Source organism: Leptodactylus fuscus, chromosome 3, assembly GCF_031893055.1.
Source record: "Leptodactylus fuscus isolate aLepFus1 chromosome 3, aLepFus1.hap2, whole genome shotgun sequence".
Classification (NCBI taxonomy): Eukaryota; Metazoa; Chordata; class Amphibia; order Anura; family Leptodactylidae; genus Leptodactylus; species Leptodactylus fuscus.
The window spans coordinates 117,687,674-117,715,353 of NC_134267.1; the positions used below are offsets into that span (position 1 = coordinate 117,687,674).

A 27,680-nucleotide genomic window follows, 5' to 3' on the forward strand; every position below is an offset into this window, starting at 1 on the left:
CAGATGCATGGAAGACAAATAAAGCCCCCTTTTTCACTGCATGGCACCAAATCACCTTAGACCTCCTTGGACCAATTTTGTCTTAGCACTATTAAAATAGTAAAGCAATGTACCTGGTACAAGCTAATATTGGAGTATCAGCTTTAGATTAGGTACCAGCTAAGTTAGTATGGTATTAGAAGATCGTGTGTCGAAACGCTACTAAAATAATTGGCCATTACTTAGAGGACGATCAGCTACGTGAAGAGCACGCAGTTCAGTGGAAAGTAAACTGCATGGCACTCGAAACATGTCAAGTTAAGACAAACCGAACTGACTCAATCTAGTACTGAAGCGAAAGAGGGACCGTCCTCCTTGTGGAAGATGAAAGGAAAACCGCGCTCGCCCAGGTACAATGAAAAGACTTTATTTCGCACAACGCGTTTCGAGCATACTGCTCTTTCTCAAGTGCATATGATCAACCTTAAAATTAACAACAACATCCAGAACAACAATAAATACTTCAAAATTTAGATAAATAGTTAAAATATCCAGTTATACAAAGGCTAAGGATATCATGATAAGGTCCAGTAAGTTGCTACACTTATGGACTAAGCTAAGAGAATTCTAACAGTCTCATTAGATGTGTGAATAATCACATAGAATAGAACTGCTAAATGAAATAAACCTTACTAACACAACACAAATAGGAGAGATGATAATCATTGCAATCTAAAACATTATTCAACTTGTAGGTGAACATGAATAGCTCACTATAGATAAAACATACAGATCAGGCCATGTTGTAAAAAATCCCTCAAGCACTAAATAAAGTGCCAGGGGAGTCACTCAAATCCTACTTCACCATAAATCCTAATGGTTCTGATGGGAGGATATAAACACATAACAAGAATACATGACAAGTAAGTGGGAAAACCAGCCTCTGTGCTTACCTTCCCTAGTTGAGGGTTAGTGCTTGAGGAAAGCAACAGTAGGTTGATTATTTATACAATAATCGGCAGGAAGTGACATCACACGGCAGGAAGCCCGTGACCACGTTGCCAGTGTAACACATCCCGGCGTCAAGTATCGGGCAACTGCGCATGCGTGGGCTTATGAGTCCGATACATAGTGCGGTCAGTTAGGAACACAGTTATCGGGTCGCATAGAATACCAGCGACCCGAGTTCAATTCCCATCATACTCCCTAGGACGGATGACATCTATATTTAACAACTTAAAACCTGCATCTTAAAAACATAAAAAAATTTCCCCATAGGCAAAAACACTGAGCAAAAACAATAATACATAAAACACTCCTATGCAAGCCTCAACAGGAAATATCCTATAAGAGATGATGGCAGTAGTCAGAACCTGTTGGGAGCAGCTAGGAGACCCATATCTAATTGGTGCTATTAACATGATAATAAAACTATATAAGATTAAGTAAACCAAGCTAAAAATTAGCTGAAAAGTGACTAATGAACCAAAAATAATAATTAGAAGAGTATAAATTTAAAATTAAAATTAAAATTAACCTCAACCCGAGAGATGGTAGGGGCTGGATTATGGCAATGCTGAACTTTATCTAGTAACATCCTCCAGCATTTCATTTAACCCCTTAGGCACCAGGCAATCAAACTTATAAATCCAAAAGATTTCCCTCTTTTTAAGAACCCCAAATCTGTCATTGACATGAGTAGGAATAAAGTCTATAGGGGTAACTTTGAAGCCAATAAAGCTACTATTATGATGTCTGGCTGCATGTCTCGATACGCTATGTTTCATATAGCCATTCGCCACATTTGAACGGTGTTTGTTCAACCTATTTCTTAGGGGCATAGTGGTGCGGCCAATATACTGGAGCCCACAAGGGCATTCTAAAAGATATACTATATAAGAGGATGCACAGTTCAGATGGTTAGGGATAGTAAAGGTTTCTTTTGTAACTTTACTTGTAACTTGTTTTACCCCATTAGAGATAGATAAACAGCATTTACACCGTCTCTTGTTACAACGGTAGCTGCCCGTCTGTGTGGGCGAATTGGCCAAGGTAGAGCGTGATTGTTTTCTAAAGGGCCTCAACCTACTCGGAGCTAATATACTTTTAAGCGTTCTGGCTCTCCTGAAGGTAAACTTCGGTGCTGAAGGTATAGAGCTTTGTAGGTGGGGATCATTCAAAAGGATCGGCCAATATTTCTTTATTATGGTTCTGATATTTGTATGAGCACCACTGTAGGTCGTTAGGAAGTTACATTTGAACTCTTCCTGGTGCCCCCCTAGCCGAGGGTTTAGACAATCACGTTGGGATAGACTAGCTGCTTTTTTCTGGGCTGCTGCGACAACCGCTTTAGGGTAGCCTTTTTCGTGGAATCTTTTGGACAATATAAGGCTTTGTTCTTGATAAGTAGATGTTTGTGTACAGTTCCGCCTTATGCGTTTGAATTGCCCGTAAGGCACATTCTGCTTCCATTTCCTCAGATGGCAGCTTTTGTAGTCCAAGAATCCGTTGCAGTCAACTTCTTTAAAGAAAGTTCTAGTACTGATTTTCCGGTTGTTACTCATCAGGACTAAATCCAGATATTCTATTTCAAATGGGCTGGTCTTCCCCGTAAATTTAAAGCCCCAATCGTTCTTATTCAATTCATTCGTAAAAAGATTGAACTCCTCAGCCGTACCGTTCCATATGAAGAGGAGGTCATCAATATATCGTTTATAATAAACCACTCTCAAGGCCCCGTGATCGGATCCATATATAAAATCTTTCTCGAATTCGCCCATGTATATGTTAGCATAACTGGGTGCAAATTTCGCACCCATGGCTGTGCCGCGTTTTTGTAGAAAGGTTTTTCCTCCAAACTCGAAGGTATTATGTTCCAATATAAATCGGATTGCTTCTAATAAAAATTCCTGTTGGTGGGGTGGTAGTTTAGAATCACCGGCCAGGGCATTGCTTACTGCCATCAGCCCTTTGTTATGTGGGATGTTGGTGTACAAAGCAGATACATCCAGGGTGGCCCAGATGTATGTATCCTCCCAGCCCTTGTCCAAAATATCGGTGAGAAGATGTGTGGTGTCCCTCAAGTGGGAGGGGAGTTGAGTCACCAACGGCTGCAAATGTACATCTACATACTGCGATAAATTCCTCGTAAGGGATTTAAGACCTGAAATGATCGGTCTGCCTGGTGGATCTAGCAGACTCTTATGGATCTTAGGTAGATGGTAGAACAATGACGTGCAGGGATTCGTGACTGTAAGGAACTCTCTCTCTTTCTTACTCAGGATCCCTTTTTCAAAGCCCTTCTTGACCAATAGATTATACGCTGTCAGGTGTTCTTGAGCAGGATCTGTCTGTAAGACCTCATAAAATTCCTCATCTGCCAATAGGCGCCAGGCCTCCTTCAGATAATCAGATTGGGATTGGATCACTATGCCCCCGCCTTTATCGGCGCTTCTGATAACGATTTCACTGTTAGAGCAAAGGGAGCGAAGCGCAAGTCGTTCCTCCTTACTCAAATTGGTTTTGTGGTTCGAATGGCTCGATCCTAAATTCCTGAATTCTGTTGCCACTAAGGCATAGAAAGTCTCTAGATGACTGCCCTTGTGATGGACCGGATAAAAGCTTGACCTAGCTCTTAGATCAGAGTGTGAGACTTCTGAGTAATTTACAGGCGGTGGATCATTAGAGACCATGGATTTAATCACAGGCAACTTCGGTTTAACTTGTACTGCCCCAGTGTCAGTCTTTTTGATGTTAAAGTGACGAGTAAGTGTGAGTCTTCTCACAAAGTTGTTCAGATGAACGAAGAGTTGGAGGTCATCAACCCTGGACTCAGGACAAAAAGATAAACCCTTACTCAGCAGGCTCTCTTCAGCCTTCGTAAGTTGATAGTTTGACAGGTTGAAAACATTCGTCAGTGTTTGTTCCTTTTTGGACTCGGGCTCAATAGTTGCATTTTCAGTGAGTCTACATTTTCTGTTTCTTTTTCCTCCTCGACATCCCCTTCGAGTTCTGAATTTTTTCTCTTTAGACTCATCGGGCTGTAGTAGTCCGAAATCCTTGTAATGCGAGTGACGAGAGGCAGTTCTTTGACATGCACCGCGCTGACAGGAGTCAACGCGGCAGGAAGGGGTAAAAAAGACTCAGACTGTTCTGTTGTGGTCTTTTTGCTTGGACTGGCAATAGCCTCATCAATCTGAGACATAGTCATGGGTGAATGGTATAAGGAATCATCCATGTCTATAGGGGATGATGGACTGACTAGGTTACTCAAAAGAACCGAAGGTGTATTAGCCGGTGTGGAGGGAACATCTAATGGTTCATTTGTAGATTGTTTGCTCTTGGTAGGTAGTACTTCAATTCTGGATTGACTGGGATCGGGTGACTCATTTAATGGCTGACCAAATTTGGTGGGTGGAAACCCTAAGGACGTATTCTCAGGTACCAATGGTGTGTGTTGCGTTGAGCCAGTTGTCCCTACCCTAACATGTTCAACCGGCACATGTATACTACTGGTGAGATCAGAGTTACTGATTCCTGGAGCCCTGGCTATTCTACGAGTACGTGGAGCAGGAATCGGTGGGATAGGACACAGATTGGATATATTTACCTTAGTATTAAAGGCCATTTTGACAGGCCTTAGACTTTGTGTCTGTCTGGTTCTCATTGGAACTGAGTTTCTGGGAGGGCCCCTCACACCTTGGTTTAGACCTCGGGTTTCCCCTATATGACGAAGACCATTCCTAAGTACCTTTCTCCTAAGGGAAGATGGTCTAGCAGGGTGAGTAGTGGAGGGAGGACCAGCCGGACTGGGTGGGCCGGTATCTTTCTGAGATGTTTGCGCCATGTCAGTAATCTCATAGCGCCAAAAACAGGCCCCTGCTTTGGCATAATCACGTCTATCTCTATTTAATTTGGAAGACTTAGACTCCAAAAGTTTCCTCTCATAATTCAGGAGGCGGGACTGTAGGGCTCTACAGAGCTTAATAAAGTCCGTATGATTATTAAATTTATCTATTTCTACAACTAACCGGTTAATGGTGGAAACCACATCAGTAGCCATAGATGACCTCTTGTGTGATAGGAGGTCCATAAGACTTATACTACTGAGATGTAGCTGTTTCTCCCAATTCTCCATAAAGAGACTATCATCTGGAAAAGGACACACTAGCTTGAGGCGTAACCCTCTAGGTATAATATTTTCTTTAAGATATATAACCATAAACTTGTGATCGAGAAAATTTCTGGTCTCATTATTGAGAGCTTTCTCAAGCTCCCAAAATAGGTTATCCATCGTCTTACGAGTGATGGCCGCAGAGGGATCATCCGGTCTCGCCGCTGCTCCAGGTTGTGTTAAATCCGCAGACAACGGGGGTCTTGTATACTGTTCAACCAGAGTCTCTCTGACATCGTTTCTCATATGGATAAACTCCATCAGTAAGGTCTTCTCCGAGGTGCCGTATTGGGAAAGAAATCTGACCCAACGTCTGGTTCTTGGGTCCACAAGAGACACAGAGACTAGGACAAAATACAGAGAGAGAGGGGCACCGAGCCGACCAATGTGTAGAAATGATGGGTAAAAAGTAGGTAAGCAAAAAATTTTGTCCGCTCACCTGGAAGAGTTGTGTGTGACACAACAACTCTATGACGTATAATATTGGAAGCAATAGGGACACGGGCAGCCGCTGGAAAGAACGCCTGCAAGACGTCAAGGCAATGAAGCGAAAGAGGGACCGTCCTCCTTGTGGAAGATGAAAGGAAAACCGCGCTCGCCCAGGTACAATGAAAAGACTTTATTTCGCACAACGCGTTTCGAGCATACTGCTCTTTCTCAAGTGCATATGATCAACCTTAAAATTAACAACAACATCCAGAACAACAATAAATACTTCAAAATTTAGATAAATAGTTAAAATATCCAGTTATACAAAGGCTAAGGATATCATGATAAGGTCCAGTAAGTTGCTACACTTATGGACTAAGCTAAGAGAATTCTAACAGTCTCATTAGATGTGTGAATAATCACATAGAATAGAACTGCTAAATGAAATAAACCTTACTAACACAACACAAATAGGAGAGATGATAATCATTGCAATCTAAAACATTATTCAACTTGTAGGTGAACATGAATAGCTCACTATAGATAAAACATACAGATCAGGCCATGTTGTAAAAAATCCCTCAAGCACTAAATAAAGTGCCAGGGGAGTCACTCAAATCCTACTTCACCATAAATCCTAATGGTTCTGATGGGAGGATATAAACACATAACAAGAATACATGACAAGTAAGTGGGAAAACCAGCCTCTGTGCTTACCTTCCCTAGTTGAGGGTTAGTGCTTGAGGAAAGCAACAGTAGGTTGATTATTTATACAATAAGCGGCAGGAAGTGACATCACACGGCAGGAAGCCCGTGACCACGTTGCCAGTGTAACACATCCCGGCGTCAAGTATCGGGCAACTGCGCATGCGTGGGCTTATGAGTCCGATACATAGTGCGGTCAGTTAGGAACACAGTTATCGGGTCGCATAGAATACCAGCGACCCGAGTTCAATTCCCATCATACTCCCTAGGACGGATGACATCTATATTTAACAACTTAAAACCTGCATCTTAAAAACATAAAAAAATTTCCCCATAGGCAAAAACACTGAGCAAAAACAATAATACATAAAACACTCCTATGCAAGCCTCAACAGGAAATATCCTATAAGAGATGATGGCAGTAGTCAGAACCTGTTGGGAGCAGCTAGGAGACCCATATCTAATTGGTGCTATTAACATGATAATAAAACTATATAAGATTAAGTAAACCAAGCTAAAAATTAGCTGAAAAGTGACTAATGAACCAAAAATAATAATTAGAAGAGTATAAATTTAAAATTAAAATTAAAATTAACCTCAACCCGAGAGATGGTAGGGGCTGGATTATGGCAATGCTGAACTTTATCTAGTAACATCCTCCAGCATTTCATTTAACCCCTTAGGCACCAGGCAATCAAACTTATTTATTAATAAACCTTTACTATCCCTAACCATCTGAACTGTGCATCCTCTTATATAGTATATCTTTTAGAATGCCCTTGTGGGCTCCAGTATATTGGCCGCACCACTATGCCCCTAAGAAATAGGTTGAACAAACACCGTTCAAATGTGGCGAATGGCTATATGAAACATAGCGTATCGAGACATGCAGCCAGACATCATAATAGTAGCTTTATTGGCTTCAAAGTTACCCCTATAGACTTTATTCCTACTCATGTTAATGACAGATTTGGGGTTCTTAAAAAGAGGGAAATCTTTTGGATTTATAAGTTTGATTGCCTGGTGCCTAAGGGGTTAAATGAAATGCTGGAGGATGTTACTAGATAAAGTTCAGCATTGCCATAATCCAGCCCCTACCATCTCTCGGGTTGAGGTTAATTTTAATTTTAATTTTAAATTTATACTCTTCTAATTATTATTTTTGGTTCATTAGTCACTTTTCAGCTAATTTTTAGCTTGGTTTACTTAATCTTATATAGTTTTATTATCATGTTAATAGCACCAATTAGATATGGGTCTCCTAGCTGCTCCCAACAGGTTCTGACTACTGCCATCATCTCTTATAGGATATTTCCTGTTGAGGCTTGCATAGGAGTGTTTTATGTATTATTGTTTTTGCTCAGTGTTTTTGCCTATGGGGAAATTTTTTTATGTTTTTAAGATGCAGGTTTTAAGTTGTTAAATATAGATGTCATCCGTCCTAGGGAGTATGATGGGAATTGAACTCGGGTCGCTGGTATTCTATGCGACCCGATAACTGTGTTCCTAACTGACCGCACTATGTATCGGACTCATAAGCCCACGCATGCGCAGTTGCCCGATACTTGACGCCGGGATGTGTTACACTGGCAACGTGGTCACGGGCTTCCTGCCGTGTGATGTCACTTCCTGCCGATTATTGTATAAATAATCAACCTACTGTTGCTTTCCTCAAGCACTAACCCTCAACTAGGGAAGGTAAGCACAGAGGCTGGTTTTCCCACTTACTTGTCATGTATTCTTGTTATGTGTTTATATCCTCCCATCAGAACCATTAGGATTTATGGTGAAGTAGGATTTGAGTGACTCCCCTGGCACTTTATTTAGTGCTTGAGGGATTTTTTACAACATGGCCTGATCTGTATGTTTTATCTATAGTGAGCTATTCATGTTCACCTACAAGTTGAATAATGTTTTAGATTGCAATGATTATCATCTCTCCTATTTGTGTTGTGTTAGTAAGGTTTATTTCATTTAGCAGTTCTATTCTATGTGATTATTCACACATCTAATGAGACTGTTAGAATTCTCTTAGCTTAGTCCATAAGTGTAGCAACTTACTGGACCTTATCATGATATCCTTAGCCTTTGTATAACTGGATATTTTAACTATTTATCTAAATTTTGAAGTATTTATTGTTGTTCTGGATGTTGTTGTTAATTTTAAGGTTGATCATATGCACTTGAGAAAGAGCAGTATGCTCGAAACGCGTTGTGCGAAATAAAGTCTTTTCATTGTACCTGGGCGAGCGCGGTTTTCCTTTCATCTTCCACAAGGAGGACGGTCCCTCTTTCGCTTCATTGCCTTGACGTCTTGCAGGCGTTCTTTCCAGCGGCTGCCCGTGTCCCTATTGCTTCCAATATTATACGTCATAGAGTTGTTGTGTCACACACAACTCTTCCAGGTGAGCGGACAAAATTTTTTGCTTACCTACTTTTTACCCATCATTTCTACACATTGGTCGGCTCGGTGCCCCTCTCTCTCTGTATTTTGTCAATCTAGTACTGTGCAGTATAAAATAAAAAAATGGAAGTAATTTACAGACATATTATTACACTGTGCATGGCTTTAATACCGTTCTACTTTGAAATGAAAATCCATAACATTTTAAGTAAATGCCTCATTTATGTATTTCTTTGCATACTTTTTTTATTTTTAATTTAATTTTCCATGAATGTAGCCATATTTAGAATTGTAGACAATTAAAAGTTACTCTTATGTTCACAACTAACAGGAAGTCTGTTCTTCTTCCACTGTGTCAGAGGACCTGAAGAATGGAAAAATGAACAAAAACAGGTCCCAAAAATGAGCAGACATAAATGCTGGATCAGATTGATTAGAATTGGGTCCATAGGTGTTTGTTGTTTTTTTTGTTTTTTTGTTTTTTTACAGCACTTTTTATCCGGTGATTTCTGGTGGATCTGCTCCAACAGTAGGATATTAAGGTATCAATGTAGGTGGAGGCCCCTGCACACAAATTGCCCTGACTTCAGTTTAAGTGGGGTTGTTTCAGGTATACATAAGGAGTATACAAATAAGGTTCATTAGTAATGGAGTTAGCAAGTTAATAGTTTGTGGAATTGCCAAGAGTGATTTTTAGCTCTCTAGTGATATGTGAATAGCCATAGTAAGAGGCAATGTTGTATTATTTTCAACCATTGTGGTTCTATAATATTGGTACAGCAGCATATTATAAGACTATATACTATGAGAGTATGAGGAATAGCTACTTTGGAAGAAGATAAAGCTGTTTTAACAAAGAAACGATGAATTGGTCTTTGAGTCAATAACTATGAAACAACACATTTCATTTGTCTTTCAGGTTTGTAAAGCTCTTGAATTGATTTGTATAAATTTCTGTTCTCCTTTCTTTAAATCTTGACACTTTGTTCCCTCCTATTTCTACATCGGCTATTTATATCCTTCAGAACCTGGGAGCATTTCCTTTGAGAATTAGAGTGTACAAGATGAGTCGGTGTAGTTTTTCTTCATGTGACAGCCTTTTCAAGGGAAATCTTTACTAATGATGGCTATATTTTAATTATCCATTTAAGGAATTGATTATGCATATGCATAATGTATCTAGTAAATGATATACAAAGCGTCCTAGTCATAGGACATGCTGAGCGACGTGTTCGCCAGGTTGATGCACTGCTCCGTGTATTCCCTTTGTGTCTCTCTGCTTTATTTATGTAGGTGCACTTACTCATTTATACTCTTCTAGATAATATATATATATATATATATATATATATATATATATATATATATATATATATATATATGCGCTAAATGTATTATATATATTATATATGAGCTAAATAGAACTTGTTTTGCATGCCCTAATATACAAGTTGCAAGGTGTTTATTCTGTGAGCGATGACGTTTGATTACATAAAGCCAATTCCAGACCTTAGTTGGCTTTTCCTTCAGACGTGCGATGCATCTTTCCATTTGGCATGTTGTTAGCTTTTCCGAAGTGCTGAAATGATAGCCGTAATAAATAAACATGTCTTCTTTTGTAAATGCATGAGACTTTGCGTTATTCCTTTAAGTAAGTTTAGTTTCTGCAGTTTACACAGATATTTCCTAATGCTGATACTTAGCATGGCATTAGCGCGATAACCTGTGAAATCCAAATAAAGAAAGCTTAAATACAACAAGAATGCATTATGCAAAGCGATCCCTGCCTTTCCATTGCTGCCTTTTGGTTTCCCAGGTGTCTTTCTCCCAACAGCTCAGCTAGTCTGCACGTATAAATTTACATCTGACATCTAAAATACCACAAGCTTGTGGCATTTTTTTACATTTTAATTCTGAAAAATAAATGACATTTCAAAACAGTGACTTTATTCATTTGACATTTGTAACATTCTGTAATGTCAAATGAGTTCTGTTTATTTAGTATAAAGTGAATGTGGATACATTACTTATAGGACTGTGCAAACGTTGCAAGCAGTTACAGAAATGCTACAAAGTGAGAATACTTTCAAAATTAAGTGTTAATAATTTATTTTAGTCAACAAAATTAAAGAGTACCTTTTATCAGCTCTGCCAGGTCTAGCGCTGTGCATCATTTATTAGCTGCTGCTCCACTGACTCTAGCACAGTTGGAATTTTTACTATAGACCCCACCATTCCCAAGTAGTAAGCGCTGTTAGTTTTGGTGCATTTGGTATTCCGTTCGGGGAGTCCTCATGGGGACCCCCCGAATGGAATACCGAAAACATTGACAAGTGGTGAGCACTGAAAGCACATGCACTCCCTAGACTATAATGGGGTCCGTGTGTTTTGTGCGTGGTGTCCGCACGAGTCATGCGGAGACAAAAGTAGTTCATGAAGTTTGACAGCATGCCGAAAACACACTGGCAAGATTATGGTCTATGGGGTCCATGTGCTATCAATACTCACCGCTTGTCAATACGTTCAGCATGGGGACCCCTGAATGGAATACAGAACACAGATGTGAACCAGGCCTAAATGTTGAGTGAGCCTCATGAGATTCATCTTGTGAGGTTCGCCAAGCAGTGTTGTGTGGACCGGACAAGGCCCAACCAAAATTGCCATTATATTTTGGGGTCTCTTTAGATCCTAGGGTATAATAAGCGGAGGCCCAAGGGCGGTGATCAAACCTAAAAAACTGTGTTAGGCCCCGTAGCATCCCACAGCAAAAAAGCACGGTAGGAAATACAGCAGCGTCAATGCCGACTTTATACTGGAATTTAAGCGGAATCTTGGGTGGATACGCCTCGACGTGAACATGAACCTAGGTTAATTGTACCAAAATTTTGGAGTAAAATTCTGGCTCAAACTAAGCCAACTAATAGGTTTTATTAACATAGACTAGACAGTCTGAAGATACTCTGGATTTATCGAGGTTGCAGAAAAATTGCTTCTTTGTTTCAGATTTTGCTGTGTTTTTTTAAGCCAAACTATTAGTGGCTACAGAAGAAATGGGAAATATATAGGAAGCTTTTATACGTCTTCCATCTGTTCAATACATTCTTAGCTTTGGCTCAAAAAAACCCCAGCAAAATCTGCAACAAAAAAGAAGCTTTTCTGCGACATGGAGCCTTAGCGTAAGTATACGTTTAGCTTGTCTAAAAATGCAGCATTTGGCCGGGGCCCCATGCAGTGTGAACATTGCAGAGAAAGATGTGGCACTAAATAGTCATCAAGAACAGACCAATACATCACTATATGGTGGCTGTTACACAGTTTTGTCAATATAGCCTGAATCTATTTTTTGGATCTGACTGATTGACCCGTGCTGTCGAATTCGACCCTGACAATTTAGTGGTTATGGCCGCAGGTTCCCTTTAACTGTATACTTACCCGTCTGTTTGGGACTTGTACCATTTTGCTGTTGTCTCCACCACATTTGATTGCCTTTGATCTCCACTTTCTACCACATTTGGCAACATAGAAAATATCAAAGTAAAATGTCTATTTAAAAAAAGGCAAATTGAATATACTTAGACATGTGTAGGGTGGTAAATATTTCCTTTTAAGGATACCAATTTTATTCCATCTTCCTTGCTGTTTTTCATTTTGTATTATTAAACAGTGAATATAGCAGAACCTCCAGAGACCTCATGGTAATATTTGTTGTGTTAACGTCTTAATCAAAAATATAATAAAAGCCTAATAGCACTGCTGCTCCTTCTATAACTCCACCGCATACTTTCTACATGACTCAACAGCAACCACAATTCCAACAATAGACTTTCTTTGTTATAGGAGCAGACAAAAGACGAAAATAAAATGTTTTATGTGTTGTTGTTTTTTCTTCTTCACTTGTTTGTGCAAACAGTTCAACTAAATATTTAATAGATGTTGTGTTTGTTGTGGTCCTATTGTGGTTGCAAAGAAGATCTAGATTTATAAGGAATTCTCTATAGCATCAGATCAAACTATTATATTAACTTATTATGAAATGATGTATTCCTTCATGATAAAAATCCCATCCAGACTTATGTATTATTCTGCATATACGATAGATATGTGCTTTCATTATGTATAGTCACATGTCTAGGCTTTGTCTAATATTGGATTTCTGATTGCGGACATCCCCTATAATAGAGAACCCAGTGGAATAGTGTTGTAGAGTTCAGATTTCATGGTATACAGTAGTCCCTAATATTCATTTGTATACAACGTACAATGCACCTCGACTCATTACAATACAAAGACTCCTACAACACAGAGGACACAAATAACCAAAACTAACTTAATATCAACTACCAAAACCACAATAATTAATAATAAACATAAGTGTATAGAAATACAATATATACACAGCATTTTGTCATTTTGACCTGAATACATTTCACCTGATTATTATCTTGTGTGGCGCTTCGACAATTTTTCAATGAGAATTTGTTTCTGTCCATGTCTTTCTACATGGTTTTAACATATTGCATATTATTTTCTTTATTAATCATTGTACTTAATAAACATTGATATTTTTGTATTCTATTTATCTCCTGTGTCTTCATATGGAGGGGGACGATGGCCGGTGATCTAAGGACCACCCTATTCTAGTTACCTGGTACCCATTCTGCAGTCTGACAAATGAATTAGTTGTACATAATATTGTATGACACATACTTCTGTATTATGAATAGCTTAATTCTACAGTAATACAATCTAGTCAATGACATTTTTTTCATCACTGCCTCCCTATCCCAAATTTGCCCCCATTTCCTAGTGCTTCTCTCATAGACATCGGTGCTGTCTGTGACCCTTACATGACTTCCCAGAGAGCATTTCAATAGAAAATAAGAGATCATGAGGGAGGGTTTTTACAGCCCCGTTAATTGTCATCTATGCACAAATTCATTGTTGTAATAGCAGCACAAAAACACATTACACTAAGTAAATGCATCTGTATACTTTTATACAAATTAGTGCTGTTATATATGTTGTAGTCAAAGAATTTAGTCAGTCTTCCATGAAGATGAAAGAGGGTTTCTAGAGTTCTTCCCTCCTACATTTTATTAGTCCTGGGGTCATACCTTGCATTGATCTTTTTGCTTTCTGTAAATATTTTTTAGATTTTACTACTATATCTTTTGTTGTATATACCGTAAGTTTAATTATGCTATAACATTGCTTACTTTATACAGGTCAGTGATTGTTCAGTAGATAGAAGATGAATATTAATAGTCAGTCATTTATTATATACAGTTAAATAAGATTAGCGGTGCCTGAATAGCCTTTTTAAAGCTATTCATAATTTTGCTGACAGAGCCCCTTTAAAGAAATTATGCTGTAACATTGTATAGCAGTAGTAACATTTCAGGACTTTATCTTTCAATGAAAGAAAGATTCTGCCATGTTTTTTTACATTAGAGTGAATGTAGACAATGTGTGCTCCATCTGCATCAGTCATTTCAGTTCCATTTAAGTCCAAGGCCCCACACAGCACATTGCTGTTAAAAAAAAAACACCGCCAACAAGACTGCGACAGAAATGCATCACACTTTTTTCCACAGAGTTTTTCGTCTGCAGAACTTACCTCTGTGTACTTTGTCTCTATTATACGTTTACGGAAAACTGTAGAATTTCATAGGTATAATAGGCATGCTGTCATTTACAAAAATACAACTGTTTTTGAAATCACAGCATTTCCATTTCAGCGTATACGCAGCGTATTTTTGGCTCTGCATTTCTGCTGCAGCCAAAGCGCTGCTTATTCAAATGAACATGATCATATTTCAACTAATGTTTAATTTTACAGAGTTTTAACGATTTTCTCTAACCAATGTAGTGGTGGCAGTGTTTTGTCTTAATTGGTTACCAATGGATACAATCAAGAATAGAAAAGTTCTATGGTCTAGGACTTGTCAGAAACTCAGCCATGAGTTCCTGCATTCATGGTTGTATTCATTGACAACCTAACAAAGCAACATACACTGTCTCCATTATGATAAATAGAAACATTTTTTTAAAACTTGGCAAAATTTTTACTAATTTATGTTTGTAAAAAATTTTAAATTTAACATTTTATGTTCATGGGAATACTGTCTTTAAATCTGTTTCTTTCATCTTATGATGGAGGAGAGCAACAGACTAATAATGGGAACTTAGCCCAAAGGTATATTCACACGCAGCAGATTTGTTGCTGTTCTTTTGATCTGCATGGGGATATTTTGACTGCAAGTACATGGATTTCTGTGAACCCCATTCACATAAATGGGACAGTCACAGGAATATTTGCAAACCTCTGCCACATGCACAAAGAGTATGTACAAAAATACTGTGCATGCTGCAACTACTGTAATGTATATTCACCAAATATGTTGTAATGTTTTCACATCATTTATTTTTATGGTTTAGATCTGCTGGCCTTTCATTACTTGCTGTTCTCACAGTGGGCAGTATGAACTAGTTAATACGCCATTCACATGTAAAGTTTTATCATTTCTCCAGAGTGTAACGCATGTCCTGGTCATACTTAAAAGGTGTAATAGTCTCAGTGCTTGCTGGTTTTCTCCATTATCAAGGCCATTCAGTTTCAGTGTTATGTAACACGACCTACATTATGACAATCCGGACACACAATGTCTGTTTTGTGGGCTGCAAATCTCTATCTATGCAAGACTTACTTGAAGGGTCTCGTAGACTTTCAGAGAGAGAGATTTCCAGCTTGTCTACTTACCAACATGCTCTCCTAAGTGTCCCTATAGTAAAAGTATAGGCACAATAAGAATAAAATAAAAAAAAAAGTTGAACAACTCAGTAAAAAAATTTGAAATTTAAATAAATTATTTCTGCATATGGGATAATCCCTCTGAATGAAATCTCTGAATATTAATAAGAATATTTATGTAGGCATATTTCTAAGTAAACATTTTCTTCTTCTTCTTCCTTTCTATAGCTTGTGGTCGTGGCTTCTATAAATCTTCATCACAAGACTTGCAATGCTCCCGATGTCCGGCACATAGCTTCTCTGACAGGGAAGGCTCATCTCGATGTGACTGTGAAGATGGTTATTACAGAGCCTATTCTGATCCATCATACATCGCATGTACAAGTGAGTTCATCATTTAAATGACATTGCTTAATCAACCGGAAAGTTGTCATACATAATTTGGCATTCCATATCTAAAAATGGCAAGTCTTCATTTATGCTTAATATGAACTAATGAAAGCTGCCATACTGACATGGAAACCAAGGAATCAAGGAAAGTTCAGCTTTTAGAAAAATACATGTGTATGCAGTAAAGACCTTTTCATTCTCTTGATTACTAAATAACTATTTTGGACCAAAGTGAGACTATTAATGTTATCCTGACCAATTATTTTTCACCAACAGGAATATGATGTCCAATTTACTTAAAATGTTAAGGTGAATGTAGAAAAAAGGACTGACTTAACATTAAAAATACTTTATTATCCATGCAGTATACACAGTATGAGATTGTAGGCTTAAAGGGGTATTCCCATCTCTAGGATTCTATCTATATTGCTAGTTTATGGAAATTCAAGAGTTTTCCTAAATACATTGCTTTAACAATGTTGCTTTGTTTTCCTGCTATGTGAAATTATTCCTCCCACTGTTTACACAGTATTGCCATAGAGCTGAACCTGGACAGGACAGATGATGTCACACACTGCTCTCATTGTTAACTACAGCTCTGCTGTAAACTAATTTCAGTTTACTGATAAAACTGTGTCTGTTATCTCTCTATGTAAACACACAAATAAGACTGAGTCAGAGTCGCTTCTTTAGAACAGGGGTCCCCAACCGCCGGTCCACGGACCAATACAGGGCCGCGGGGCATGTTGCAGCGGTCCGCGTACCGGCGGCGAGGAGTCAGCAACACTGATGCTTGGTTGTTGCTCATCGGGATAAGGTGAGCAAAGTGTGGGGTTGAGCCAGGACCCGCTGTATGTCTGGGATTCTAGTACTATGCAGGACATGCAGCGGGTCTTGGCTCCACCCCGCATTCGCATACCAAACTTTGGGCAACTACATTACACATCACTTGTCCCTGTGACGTGTAATGTAGCTGTAGTGAGGCTGTAGTGAAGTTAATAGCAGCATAAGGAGTGATATCCGTCATCATTGTCCATCTTCATAACAGTGTCTGTCATCAGTAGCCATATAACCTGCATAACCTGAGGCGTTTAGTACCTCCCTGTGCTGAACTCCTAGTTACAGCTCTGCCCAAAATCCCACTGATTCTGCCTTATGGTGACTTGAGTCACATTAAATATAATAAAAATTATATACTGTAGTTTGCACTTTCTCTTGTGTTTTCATATGTACATGATTCTAATCTACACCCCCATGCTTAACCCCGCCTGCCAACCACACCCCTTTCCTGCCCCCATCCACACCCCTTCACGCCCCCACCGGGCCATAGTAAAATTGTCTTGCTGAAACTGGTCCCTGGTGGAAAAAAGGTTGGGGACCACTGCTTTAGAAGCATGTGCATATTATTAGCTCAGCATATTATATTACATTATGTTAGATATATATTTGATTCCTAGTAATCATAATAAGTATTGTGATACTTCATAGCATCCTGTTCATCAAGCTGGGGGGAGGTGGCTTTGTTGAATAAGGAATACATGAAGTGAGAAGAAGAGACAGTAAGCAAATCTGCTGAAACAGGAAGATGAGAAAACCTCTTTAAATGTTCAAACATTTGATAAATCTGTCTCAACAGTAGAAAGGTTTCTTTTTATATTTTGATCTGGCAATACATTTTAGATATCTATGGGCTAAGTCACTGCCAGACAGCAGGCAGCAGCTTATCTACCTTGAGGACAGGTGACATACTGTCAAACAATTGATTTTACGAATAGCTTCCATTCACTTACCTAATGTAGCCATGTGACATCCATTAAAATAATCCATGACCGGTTATCCCCGTTGTGTAAATATAGGATAAGAGTAGTTAACACACCATCTCAACTCTCCTCTTTTTCAGAAATTGTGATATAATGCTTTGGTTCATTTGAAGTTGCTTAGCTGTCTTGCTTTGTGTCTGCTTTTTGTAGCCCCGAGGGGCTCTTTAGGCTGCCTGAAGTTCCAATAAGCTAGATAACCTCTATGCTAATATCCCAATAAACTAGATAACCTCTATGTTAATGTACCAGAGGTTCTCTCCTCTGGAAACATTGCTTGCTGAGTGGCTCACAGAGGCACAATACAGAAGCAAACCGAGTGTTTATAGATCATAATACAGACCTATTTGATTCTGTTTACACTCCAACAAGGTTTGCACATGTGTCCATGATTCATGCGTGAACTCTTAGAGGCATCAAGTTGCACAAAAGGTTTTCTTCTGAGAATAAATAAAAATGATTAGCAATAACTGAAATTTGAATAATAAGGACACCATGTACAATTTGCTTTCCATAATGATGTATTTATTAACCCCTCAAGGATACTTATTTTGGGCTTTAAGACACTTACGGTATCTAACTTTTTCATCTTCACATTTCTAATGCCTAAGGCGAAGGCCCCGCCTAGCAGGCTGCAGCGAAAAAGTGCTGCAGGAAAGACTGTGACGGAAATGCATTACTTTTTCTGCAGAACTTTTCACAGAAAGTCCGCAAAGGTTTCTTTCCTCTGTGGACTTTCTGCTTCCGTTGTACCTATTAAAAAACCACCAGCATTTTCAACAGTGTAATTGACGTGCTGCTATTTCCAAAACTGCAACGCTTTTAAGAAATCACAGCCTTTCCGCTACTCATATTTTTCTGCAATGTGTGGATTCTGGATTAGTTGGAACAATTTTTTTTCTCTAGACCCCACCTGAGCAATCAATGCTATTAGTTTCGGTGCTTGATAAGCTAGTTAGTCTTTGCACTGTCAGGGGGTGGTGTCAGGCAGGTGCAGACAAGGGGTGTGATTCTGAGCTCTGACACTGGCTGCCTTTGATTGGAGCTATGAATCACAGCCCGTCTGACACCTCCTTTCTGACATTACAGAGCTTAAAGGGGCTCTATCATTGGGAAAAGTAATTTATAACTAATCACATCCTTGCATAGCCTTTAGAAAGGCTATTCCACATCTACCTTTAGTATGTAGATTGCCTCAGTGGTTTCTGAATAAGTCCGTTTTTATTCATATGCTAATTAGACTGGTGCACGATGCATCGTGCACCCTCTTTGCTATTGTTTCCTATGGGTGTATACAGCACAGGCTGCTGCTGCTGATGATGACTGAGTTTCCTGTTTGCACGCACACATAGGAGATAATAGCAGAGAGGAGGCTGCTGGGAACTTCCTGTGCTGGCTGGAAGCTAATTAGCATATGAATAAAAACGGACTTATTCAGAAACCACTGAGGCAATTTACATACTAAAGGTGGGAGTGGAATAGCCTTTCTAAAGGCTATGCAAGGATGTGATTAGTTAAAAATGACTTTTCCCAGTGATAGAGCCCCTTTAACCAGAACACCAGGCATCAACAATACATGCGCTTGTTGATCAGGGATGGTGGGGGGCTAGAGAAAAAAACTAAACAAAACACTGGAATCAACAGAGTGACATCTATTCACAGATGCTAAGAACTTGAATTGGAGGTGTTTACCATGGTTATAACTTTATTCTTCTGGCTGCTACTATTATAATTATAATAATAAATTTACATTTTTTTTATGTCATTCTACTTTTGTCAAAGATAAATGCCACCTTATTATTGAAAATATTTTAGTTTTCCGTCACTGCATTCTAAGGCCTATAACATTTTTACTTTTCCATCTACTTTTCCATATTGTTTTTCATCACTTGTCTAACCATAATATTTTTTTCACTTTCTCATTTCATGTTGTGAATCCAGCTGTTTAGGAACATTTGATAAATTATAATTCTTGTATTGAATAATGTCACTGGTATAGGTTGTAAAATAGAATATACTGCAGATAAAAAGAGGAGATATTCCCCAAAGTTTGGATTCATATCAGTAGGCAAGATTCTTCTTTTATTACATAAAATATCTTTTTAATATAACTTTTTAGAACTCTCACCATTGGCGGAGCCTTATCTCCATAAACATATTCCATTTACTTCATATGTGATATCAGTAGGCATACATTTTTCCTCCAGTTCCATTAGTTTTTGTACTAATATAGTAGTATCGATATATGTTCAGATACATCAGTCTAATGCAGTAGCTGAAAAAAATTGTTCTATTTAGCTAAATAAAGGAATTCAAATTCAATTATTATGGAAAGGAAATAAAGGGGTTCACTCCTATAGTAAGCAAGTTTCATCTCCATCCAGAGGTTAGGACTAGAAAAAATGTCTAATAGTAAATAAAACGGCTAACACTTTTGTCATCAGACAGTCCCTACAGCGTTCACTTCAGAAGTTCTTTAAGTAAAGTCTACCTTTTATATGCCATGACTTCTGTTCTTCTATAGTTTAGAGTACAAAACACATTGACAAGCCGTAACACTTGGCTAGGCAGTGTGCAGACCTGGGTCACAACTAGCCTTCCAGTTTCACTTGAAGTGGTACTTAAAGTAGAAGCAGCATAGGCCCTTGTTCACACAGTGTTGTGTTGATGTTGGTTTTTCAGCCAATCCAACTTGTCGAAGCATTTTTCGATCCACTCCTGGTTTTTGCTTAAAAAGGTATCTATTTAAGAACCCACTTATCACCCAGCTCCTAGCCGCTGCAAGAACGCTTATTCCACTTCATTGGCTCAGGACTAGCCCTCCTTCAATAGAGCAATGAGTGAGCAAAGTGGATCAGATCGCCCAATTTGAGGAACTTATAAGTTGGACAACTAGGTCACATGACAAGTTCATGCAGATATAGTCCCTCTGGCTTAGTCGAAAATAGCTAGTGACCTGTGGTCTTCCCACCCGAATCACGACTGGATCCTTTTTAGATCCCCCTTGGCATCAAATAACCCTAGTATAGAACTGTCATCTTAAAATCTCTCCAACCTCCCACCTTTTGTTTCCCGTTACTAACCTCTTGAGCCCTCCCTTGTGTATCTGAATACTCATGTTGCACTCTCCCCTCACCCCCCCCCTCTAGAATCTCCGATCACTTACTTCTCCATCACTCCCCCCTCTTAAAAACTGATAATGTACAGGATTTTCACCAATGTTTTGCATGTAAAGTGACATTATTCATATATGATTGCATTTATATGAAAAAAACAACCTGTTTAATGGTTCTCATTTTCTTTCTGAAAGGGCCTCCTTCAGCTCCACAGAATCTAATATTCAACATCAACCAGACAACAGTGAGCCTGGAATGGAGTCCTCCAGCGGATAATGGCGGGAGAAATGATGTCACCTATCGAGTTATATGCAAAAGATGTAGCTGGGAGCAGGGGGAATGTGTACCCTGTGGGAATACAGTGGGATATGTACCTCAGCAAAGTGGATTAATAGATACCTATATCACTATTGTGGACCTTCTCGCACATGCCAACTACACCTTTGAAGTTGAAGCTGTAAATGGGGTTTCTGACCTGAGCCGTTCGCAAAGACTATTTGCTGCTGTCAGTATTACAACTGGTCAGGCTGGTAAGTTGTATTTCAATAAGATATAGTTGATATGTTGACTGAATGACTGAATTCTCTCTCTCATAGTTAAAGGAAATCTGCAGACAAAAGGTACAATGTTATTGATGTTTTTACAGTACCTACAATATGTGATGTAAATACTTTAACATTGTGTGTAAATTTGGAATTACATGGTTGGATTCGATTCGATGACTTACAGTCCTCCATGTATGCAGGGGCATAAAGAGATAGCTGTCAGTCATTGGATAGGACCACCAAGTGGACTCCTAGACCTAGAATGATCAGGGATTCAAATGAACCTTTACCCATGAACATGTACTGTATGTCAGGACTGCACAGTCAACTATACAGGTTTACTTAAGGAACATGTTGTCATTTTATATACTTTTCTATTTGTTTCCAAAAAAAAGAAAATTGGATTTGATGGTTAAATGAATAGTTTGTTGCGATTTACAACTTGCCCAGAGATGCATAGACATTAAAACTGGTTCACACATTTCACACAGCATTATTATAAGCAGAAAGAAATGTGTTTTCAGGAAAGAGATATAAATCAGTCTCAGTCACCTGGCACTACGTGGTCAGAATTATGGGAAGTGAAGGACATTTGCCTTTTGCAATATTTAGGGAACAATATTAGCTTTTTTTTTAGATGTTGTCAATTGCTTGGTTCATATGGTTTAAATATATACTGCTAGGATTTATACTGCCATTATATATACTGCCATTGCTTGTTAATTGTAAGGTTCTGATTGCAGGGACAAGAAACTGATGGAATTATATTGTAACTCAATAATATATTTCCCATGCATAGTGGATGGGTGGTAGCGGCGCTGTGGAGGGTAAATGTGAAGGACCTACAACCATTAAATACAGCTCAGCGCCATTGTATAATGCTGTGTTTAACTTTCCTGCTCAGTCAGTGGACAGGTTCTCCTTTGTGTTGGGAGAAACCAGTCTCCACCATGGTTGGTAATTGTGGATACAATATTTCCCAGGTATTGGTCTTTGCCCCCTTCCAACCACCCATATCCTAGTGATTTATGGCTACAAAAGTAAACTAGTAAAAAAAATATTTAAAGATACGCAATATGAGATTGAAAAGACCTGTATGTTAGCCTAATATGTTTTATTGTACGTCTTTGAATATACTTTGTTGAACTAATAAGCTTTTGGTTTTAAACTTTATATCAAATGGTGCTTTCCATAAGCTTTTTCAGTGCTTAAAGAGGCTCTATCACTGGGAAAAGTCATTTTTAACTAATCACATGCTTGCATAGCCTTTAGAAATGCTTCTTCACACCTACCTTTAGTATGTAAATTGCCTCAGTGGTTTCTGGATAAGTCAGTTTTTATTGATATGCTAAAGAGCTTCCAGCCAGCTCAGGAAGTTCCCAGCAGCCTCCTCTCTTCTATTATCTCCTATGTGTGAGAGGCAAACAGGAAGCTGAGTCAGCAGCAGTCTCCCATAGAAAACAATAGGGAGAGGTGTGCACGATCTATCATGCACCAGACTAATTAGCATATGGATAAAAACGGACTTATTCAGAAACCACTGAGGCAATCTACATACTAAAGGTAGGTGTGGAATAGACTTTCTAAAGGCTATGCAAAGGTGTGATTAGTTAAAAATGACTTTTCCTAGTGATAGAGCCCCTTTTAAGTAAGCCCATGGTATAGTTTATTAGACATAGAAAGCTACTCACTTGTATTGTCTATGTACTATACTTTATACTGTAGATAGATGACTCCTAGGCACTAGATACTACAATGAACCAATTGACTGGTTGCTAGGTATCAGAAAGCCACTGATATGATATTGATGGCATGTCCTAAGAATAGGCAATAAAATCTATATTCCAGAACCCCCCTTTTAAATGGGTTGTCCCACCCCAAGGATCCTATCTATACTGGCAGCTTATGTAAACTGAAGACTTTTCCTAAATATATTGCTTTAGAAATTCTGCTTTGTTTGCCTGCGTTACTATAACCACGAACCTATGACATAGGGTTGGCACAGAATGCAAATGACTAAGACCAGCTTGTGTAAAGCATAGTTCTGCACAGATGGGGGCGGCAGTGTTTTTATACTCAGAACGTCCATGGGCTATGGACATATATATAGAACTCTGTGTATGTAATTTTCATCCATGGGCAAGCTCTATATAGGCAAACGTTTCCCTCTTGTAGTTGCTCCGGTTGAAATTAGCACTCGGGGACTGAGTTGGAGCAAGCAATAGATTAGAAGGTATGAGTATGTTATATGCTCTATTTAATAAACGCTATCGACCTTGCCCTAGAGAACCCATTAAATGTAATGTACTATACGCTGAACTCTACCTTCCCCGTTCTCTCCACAATTTCAGGTTTGATCAGCGTCCCATAAATATATAAATCTAAAATTGACAGCTTTCTCGCATGTATGACCGTGAGAGTGCTGACATTCTGAAAATACGATTACATTTGCAGCGATAATTATAATGTTCTTTATATGCATAAAAGCTTGTGCTAAAAATATTAATTGATGGCTGATTGCAGCTGAGCATCACAGAAAAAAGCTGCATAATTCTATTTGTTTCATTTGTGCCTAGATACAGAGATGTGATGTGGAAAGGCAGCCAGTGAAATGGAGCATAGCCATCTATAAAAACATCTGTACTAATCTAACAATGCAGTAAATTATATCTACAAGCAAAGACATTGATCCAGATGGATCATTAACAGCTTTAAACAACTGATCCAAGTAATAGGGCTAAATGGGAGAACATAATCAAGAGCTAAGTTTTCAGATACATCAATTGCACATGCAGAAACATTCCTTTTCAGCGATTATTTATATTTTTATGGTTTTGATGAATAAGTCAGTAGAACATAGTGGGACCAAACGGAAAAATATCAATTAAGAGCTGAAGTGCGGGGATTGCAGAAGCCAGGCAATCTCCATTCCGTATACCAGTGGGTCAGATTCTGGGGGAGAGGTAATTGCTGCTGGCCAGTAAATGTAATCGGGGATGAGCTGGAAAGGATGATGCATGTCCTGTAGCAAAGTAACTGACAAGGGATATTTGTGCAAATCTGCTATGTATGTCTGGTCAGTAAGACAAGGACAAAAGAAGGATACATCTAAAAGGAAAAGAGCCGTGGCATTCCTTCATCCAAATAATTAATGCCCAGTCATTATCGTTATACAGAACCAAACCAACGCGATTATAATCCTTACAGAAATTATATTGTGGTTCACCCATAATTAGAAACATATTAGTCATGTCAACTGCCATTGCATTTATCTACTTCAAAGTCTTGGAAGGTATTCACTCAGGATAATAAGGTTTTTTTTTTTTTAAAAAAAAAAAAGGAATATTTTGGTAAAATAGCTTCTTAGGCTGAGTTCACACATAGTTTTTTGGTCAGGATTTTGAGGCCATATCTGCCTCAAAATCCTGACCAAAAAGACAGCTCCCATTGAAATCAATGAGAGCCGCTCAGGAGTTTTTTTTTTCCAGGAGTCGTTTCTTCCAGCACCTGGAAAAAAGAAGTGAGATGCTCATTCTTCAGGCCGAGTCACCTCGCGATTCGGCCTGAAGACACTCCCTCCTCCAGACTAGGCCCATTCATTGGGCCTAATCCAGAGCAGAGTGCGCGGCTCAATGCCAGTTCAGTGCACTGGCTTTTAGTTGCGGCTAACCGGCTTTTGGTCCGGAACCTGAGGTGGCCTCCGCCTCAGGTTCCGGTCCAAACAACTCTGTGTCAACTTACCCTAAGGGTAAGTTCAGACTGGGTTTTTTGGTCCGGAACCTGAGGCGGAGGCTGCCTCAGGTTCCGGACCAAAAACCGGATAGCCGCGACTGAAAGACGGTGCACTGAACTGGCATCGAGTCACGCACTCCGCTCCGGATTAGGCCCAATGAATGGGCCTAGTTGAGAGGAGGGAGTATCTTCAGGCCAAATCGCGAGGCAAATCAGCCTGAAGAATAAGCATCTTGGCTCCCGGAAGAAAGAACTGACCGGCTCCCATTGATTTCAATGGGAGCCGTCTTTTTGATCAGGATTTTGAGGCGGATACGGCCTCAAACTCCTGACCAAAAAACCCAGTGTGAACTTACCTTTACAAGGAAAACCATTTATTACTATTATTGGACAGAGGGTTTTGGATTTATGCATAGACTCTACTTACCTTGTATGTTAATACCAGGTAAATTACAACATGTCAATTATAACTATGGAAACTCTGGTGTTTTCCGTATACGTATAATAGAAGCAGAATGTCCACAGAGGAAAACTTGGTGGACTAAGGCTCCATTCCCACGGAGTAACGCGCCGTGCATTCAGTATGAATAGGGATACAGGTGCTGTCCCCGTCTGGGTGAAGTTAGGGTCCCACCCCTTGAAGCAATAGATAAGGATGAACTTCACACTTAGGTATGCGTTAACCAATCACCATTTTATTCAGTAAAGAATGAGTGAACGTTTTCGGTCTTCATAAGACCTTCCTCAGACTCTTAAATATAAAGAGCAAAGGCTGTAGTAGTTGTTCTTGGACGTGGCTCTGCCACCAGCAAGTCTCCAGTCAGTCCTGACCAGGCCCGCAGAGAGGATAATGGGAGTAATCTATGATATAGGAGAGACGTGGCTGCCTTGTGTATAGCTGAATACAGCTGAGGAACTGTATTCAGCTATACACAAGGCAGCCACGTCTCTCCTATATCATAGATTACTCCCATTATCCTCTCTGCGGGCCTGGTCAGGACTGACTGGAGACTTGCTGGTGGCAGAGCCACGTCCAAGAACAACTACTACAGCCTTTGCTCTTTATATTTAAGAGTCTGAGGAAGGTCTTATGAAGACCGAAAACGTTCACTCATTCTTTACTGAATAAAATGGTGATTGGTTAACGCATACCTAAGTGTGAAGTTCATCCTTATCTATTGCGCCGTGCATTCAGACACGTATACATGTGTCAGAGTGTGAGCGCTCAAAACAGATCCCATTCACTTCAATGTTTGCCGGCTCATGCGCACTACACATTTAAATCAATGGGTTAAAAAGCCTCCCATTGATTTCAATGTGTAGCGCCCTTAAGCCGGCAAACATTGAAGTGAATGGGATCTGTTTTGAGCACTCACACTCTGACACATGTATACGTGTCTGAATGCGCGGCGTGTTACTCCATGGGAACGGAGCCTTACTGTGAAAAATGCTGCAGCCCTCCCGCAACATTTTTTGGCTGTGGCTTTCTGTGTGGGGCTTAGCCTAAAGGGCTTTTCCGGCCCAAAATCAAATTTTTATATTGATGTCCTATTCACAGAATAAGTCATCAGTATGAAAATTCAACTTCGGGCCAGAAAACCCTTTTAGGGAGAGTTCACACAGAGTAACGTGCCGCGTGATGTGGCATGTAGACGCTATTTTGCGGCCGTGATTTTGCAAAATAGCGCCGTGTATACGATCCCGGCTCCCATTGAAATCAATGGGAGTGTATACTGCCCGCAAAAGCTCACGCGGCGTCTATGTGCCACATCTCGCGGTACGTTACTCCGTGTGAACTCACCCTTAGGCTAAGGTCCCGCGCAGCAAGCTGCAGCCAAAAAACATTATGGAAAAGAACGCAGTAGAAATGCATCACAGAAAGTCAGCAGAGTTTTCCATTGCTGACTTTCTGCTTCTATTATACCTATACAGAAAACACCAGCTATGCCATAGGTATAATTGACATGCTGCAATTTACTAAATGGCAAGCGTTTTTGAAATCGCAGTATTTTCTCTGCCCAATTTTTCTTTTTCCATCCACTTTGCAAGCACTGTAAAACGCAGCATATATGTGTGGCAATTACCTGGTTCTAATCTTTTTCATACTAGTGGTTTAGGAATCTGTACCTTTAGAACAATTTTGCTCTTGCTATAATAGAAATGATTTCATGCTGTGCATGTGATAGACTTATTGTTCAGTCTGAGCTGCAGTAGGGTTTAGGTGTAGGGGGGAGGAGAAGAGCAGTAGATTGAACCAATTGTGAAATAGGGGATGTGTCTCAGACTACCTCAGACTATCTGTAAGCACTGTAGTCAACTAACTAAATGACAGCTCTTATAAAATAAAAAAGCAGCAAGATCTTGGGAAGATAAATATTAAGCTCATGAATATAAGTATCACCTGTAGGTACTGACTTGCATCTCATCCGAGCCGCAGCCACAAAACGCCTCGGAAAAAACTGTGGTCGAAACGCATCGAGCAGTGGGGGATTATGGAAGTCTTGCTCCTCGACTTCACCGTCTGATGCTTTGACTCTTGGTCACAAGACTGGACTCTGCTCTACTCTATAGATGTACCGCCACAGTAGAGTTGCATTGGTGGCTTCATATAGAATCAGAGTAACAGCAGGAAAGGCTGA

At 39.4% G+C, this 27,680-nt stretch overlaps 1 protein-coding gene across 1 annotated transcript in view; it reads left to right on the forward strand.

The window, feature by feature from the left end:
* Positions 1-21,598, forward strand: part of EPHA7 (EPH receptor A7) — a 64,632-nt gene extending 43,034 nt beyond the window's left edge. The window contains exons 4-5 of the mRNA XM_075268215.1: positions 15,670-15,825; positions 20,959-21,598. Of these exons, the coding sequence (XP_075124316.1) occupies positions 15,670-15,825; positions 20,959-21,320 (518 nt within the window). The 3' untranslated portion in view covers positions 21,321-21,598. The remainder of the gene's footprint in view (positions 1-15,669; positions 15,826-20,958) is intronic.
* Positions 21,599-27,680: the final 6,082 nt, after the last annotated feature.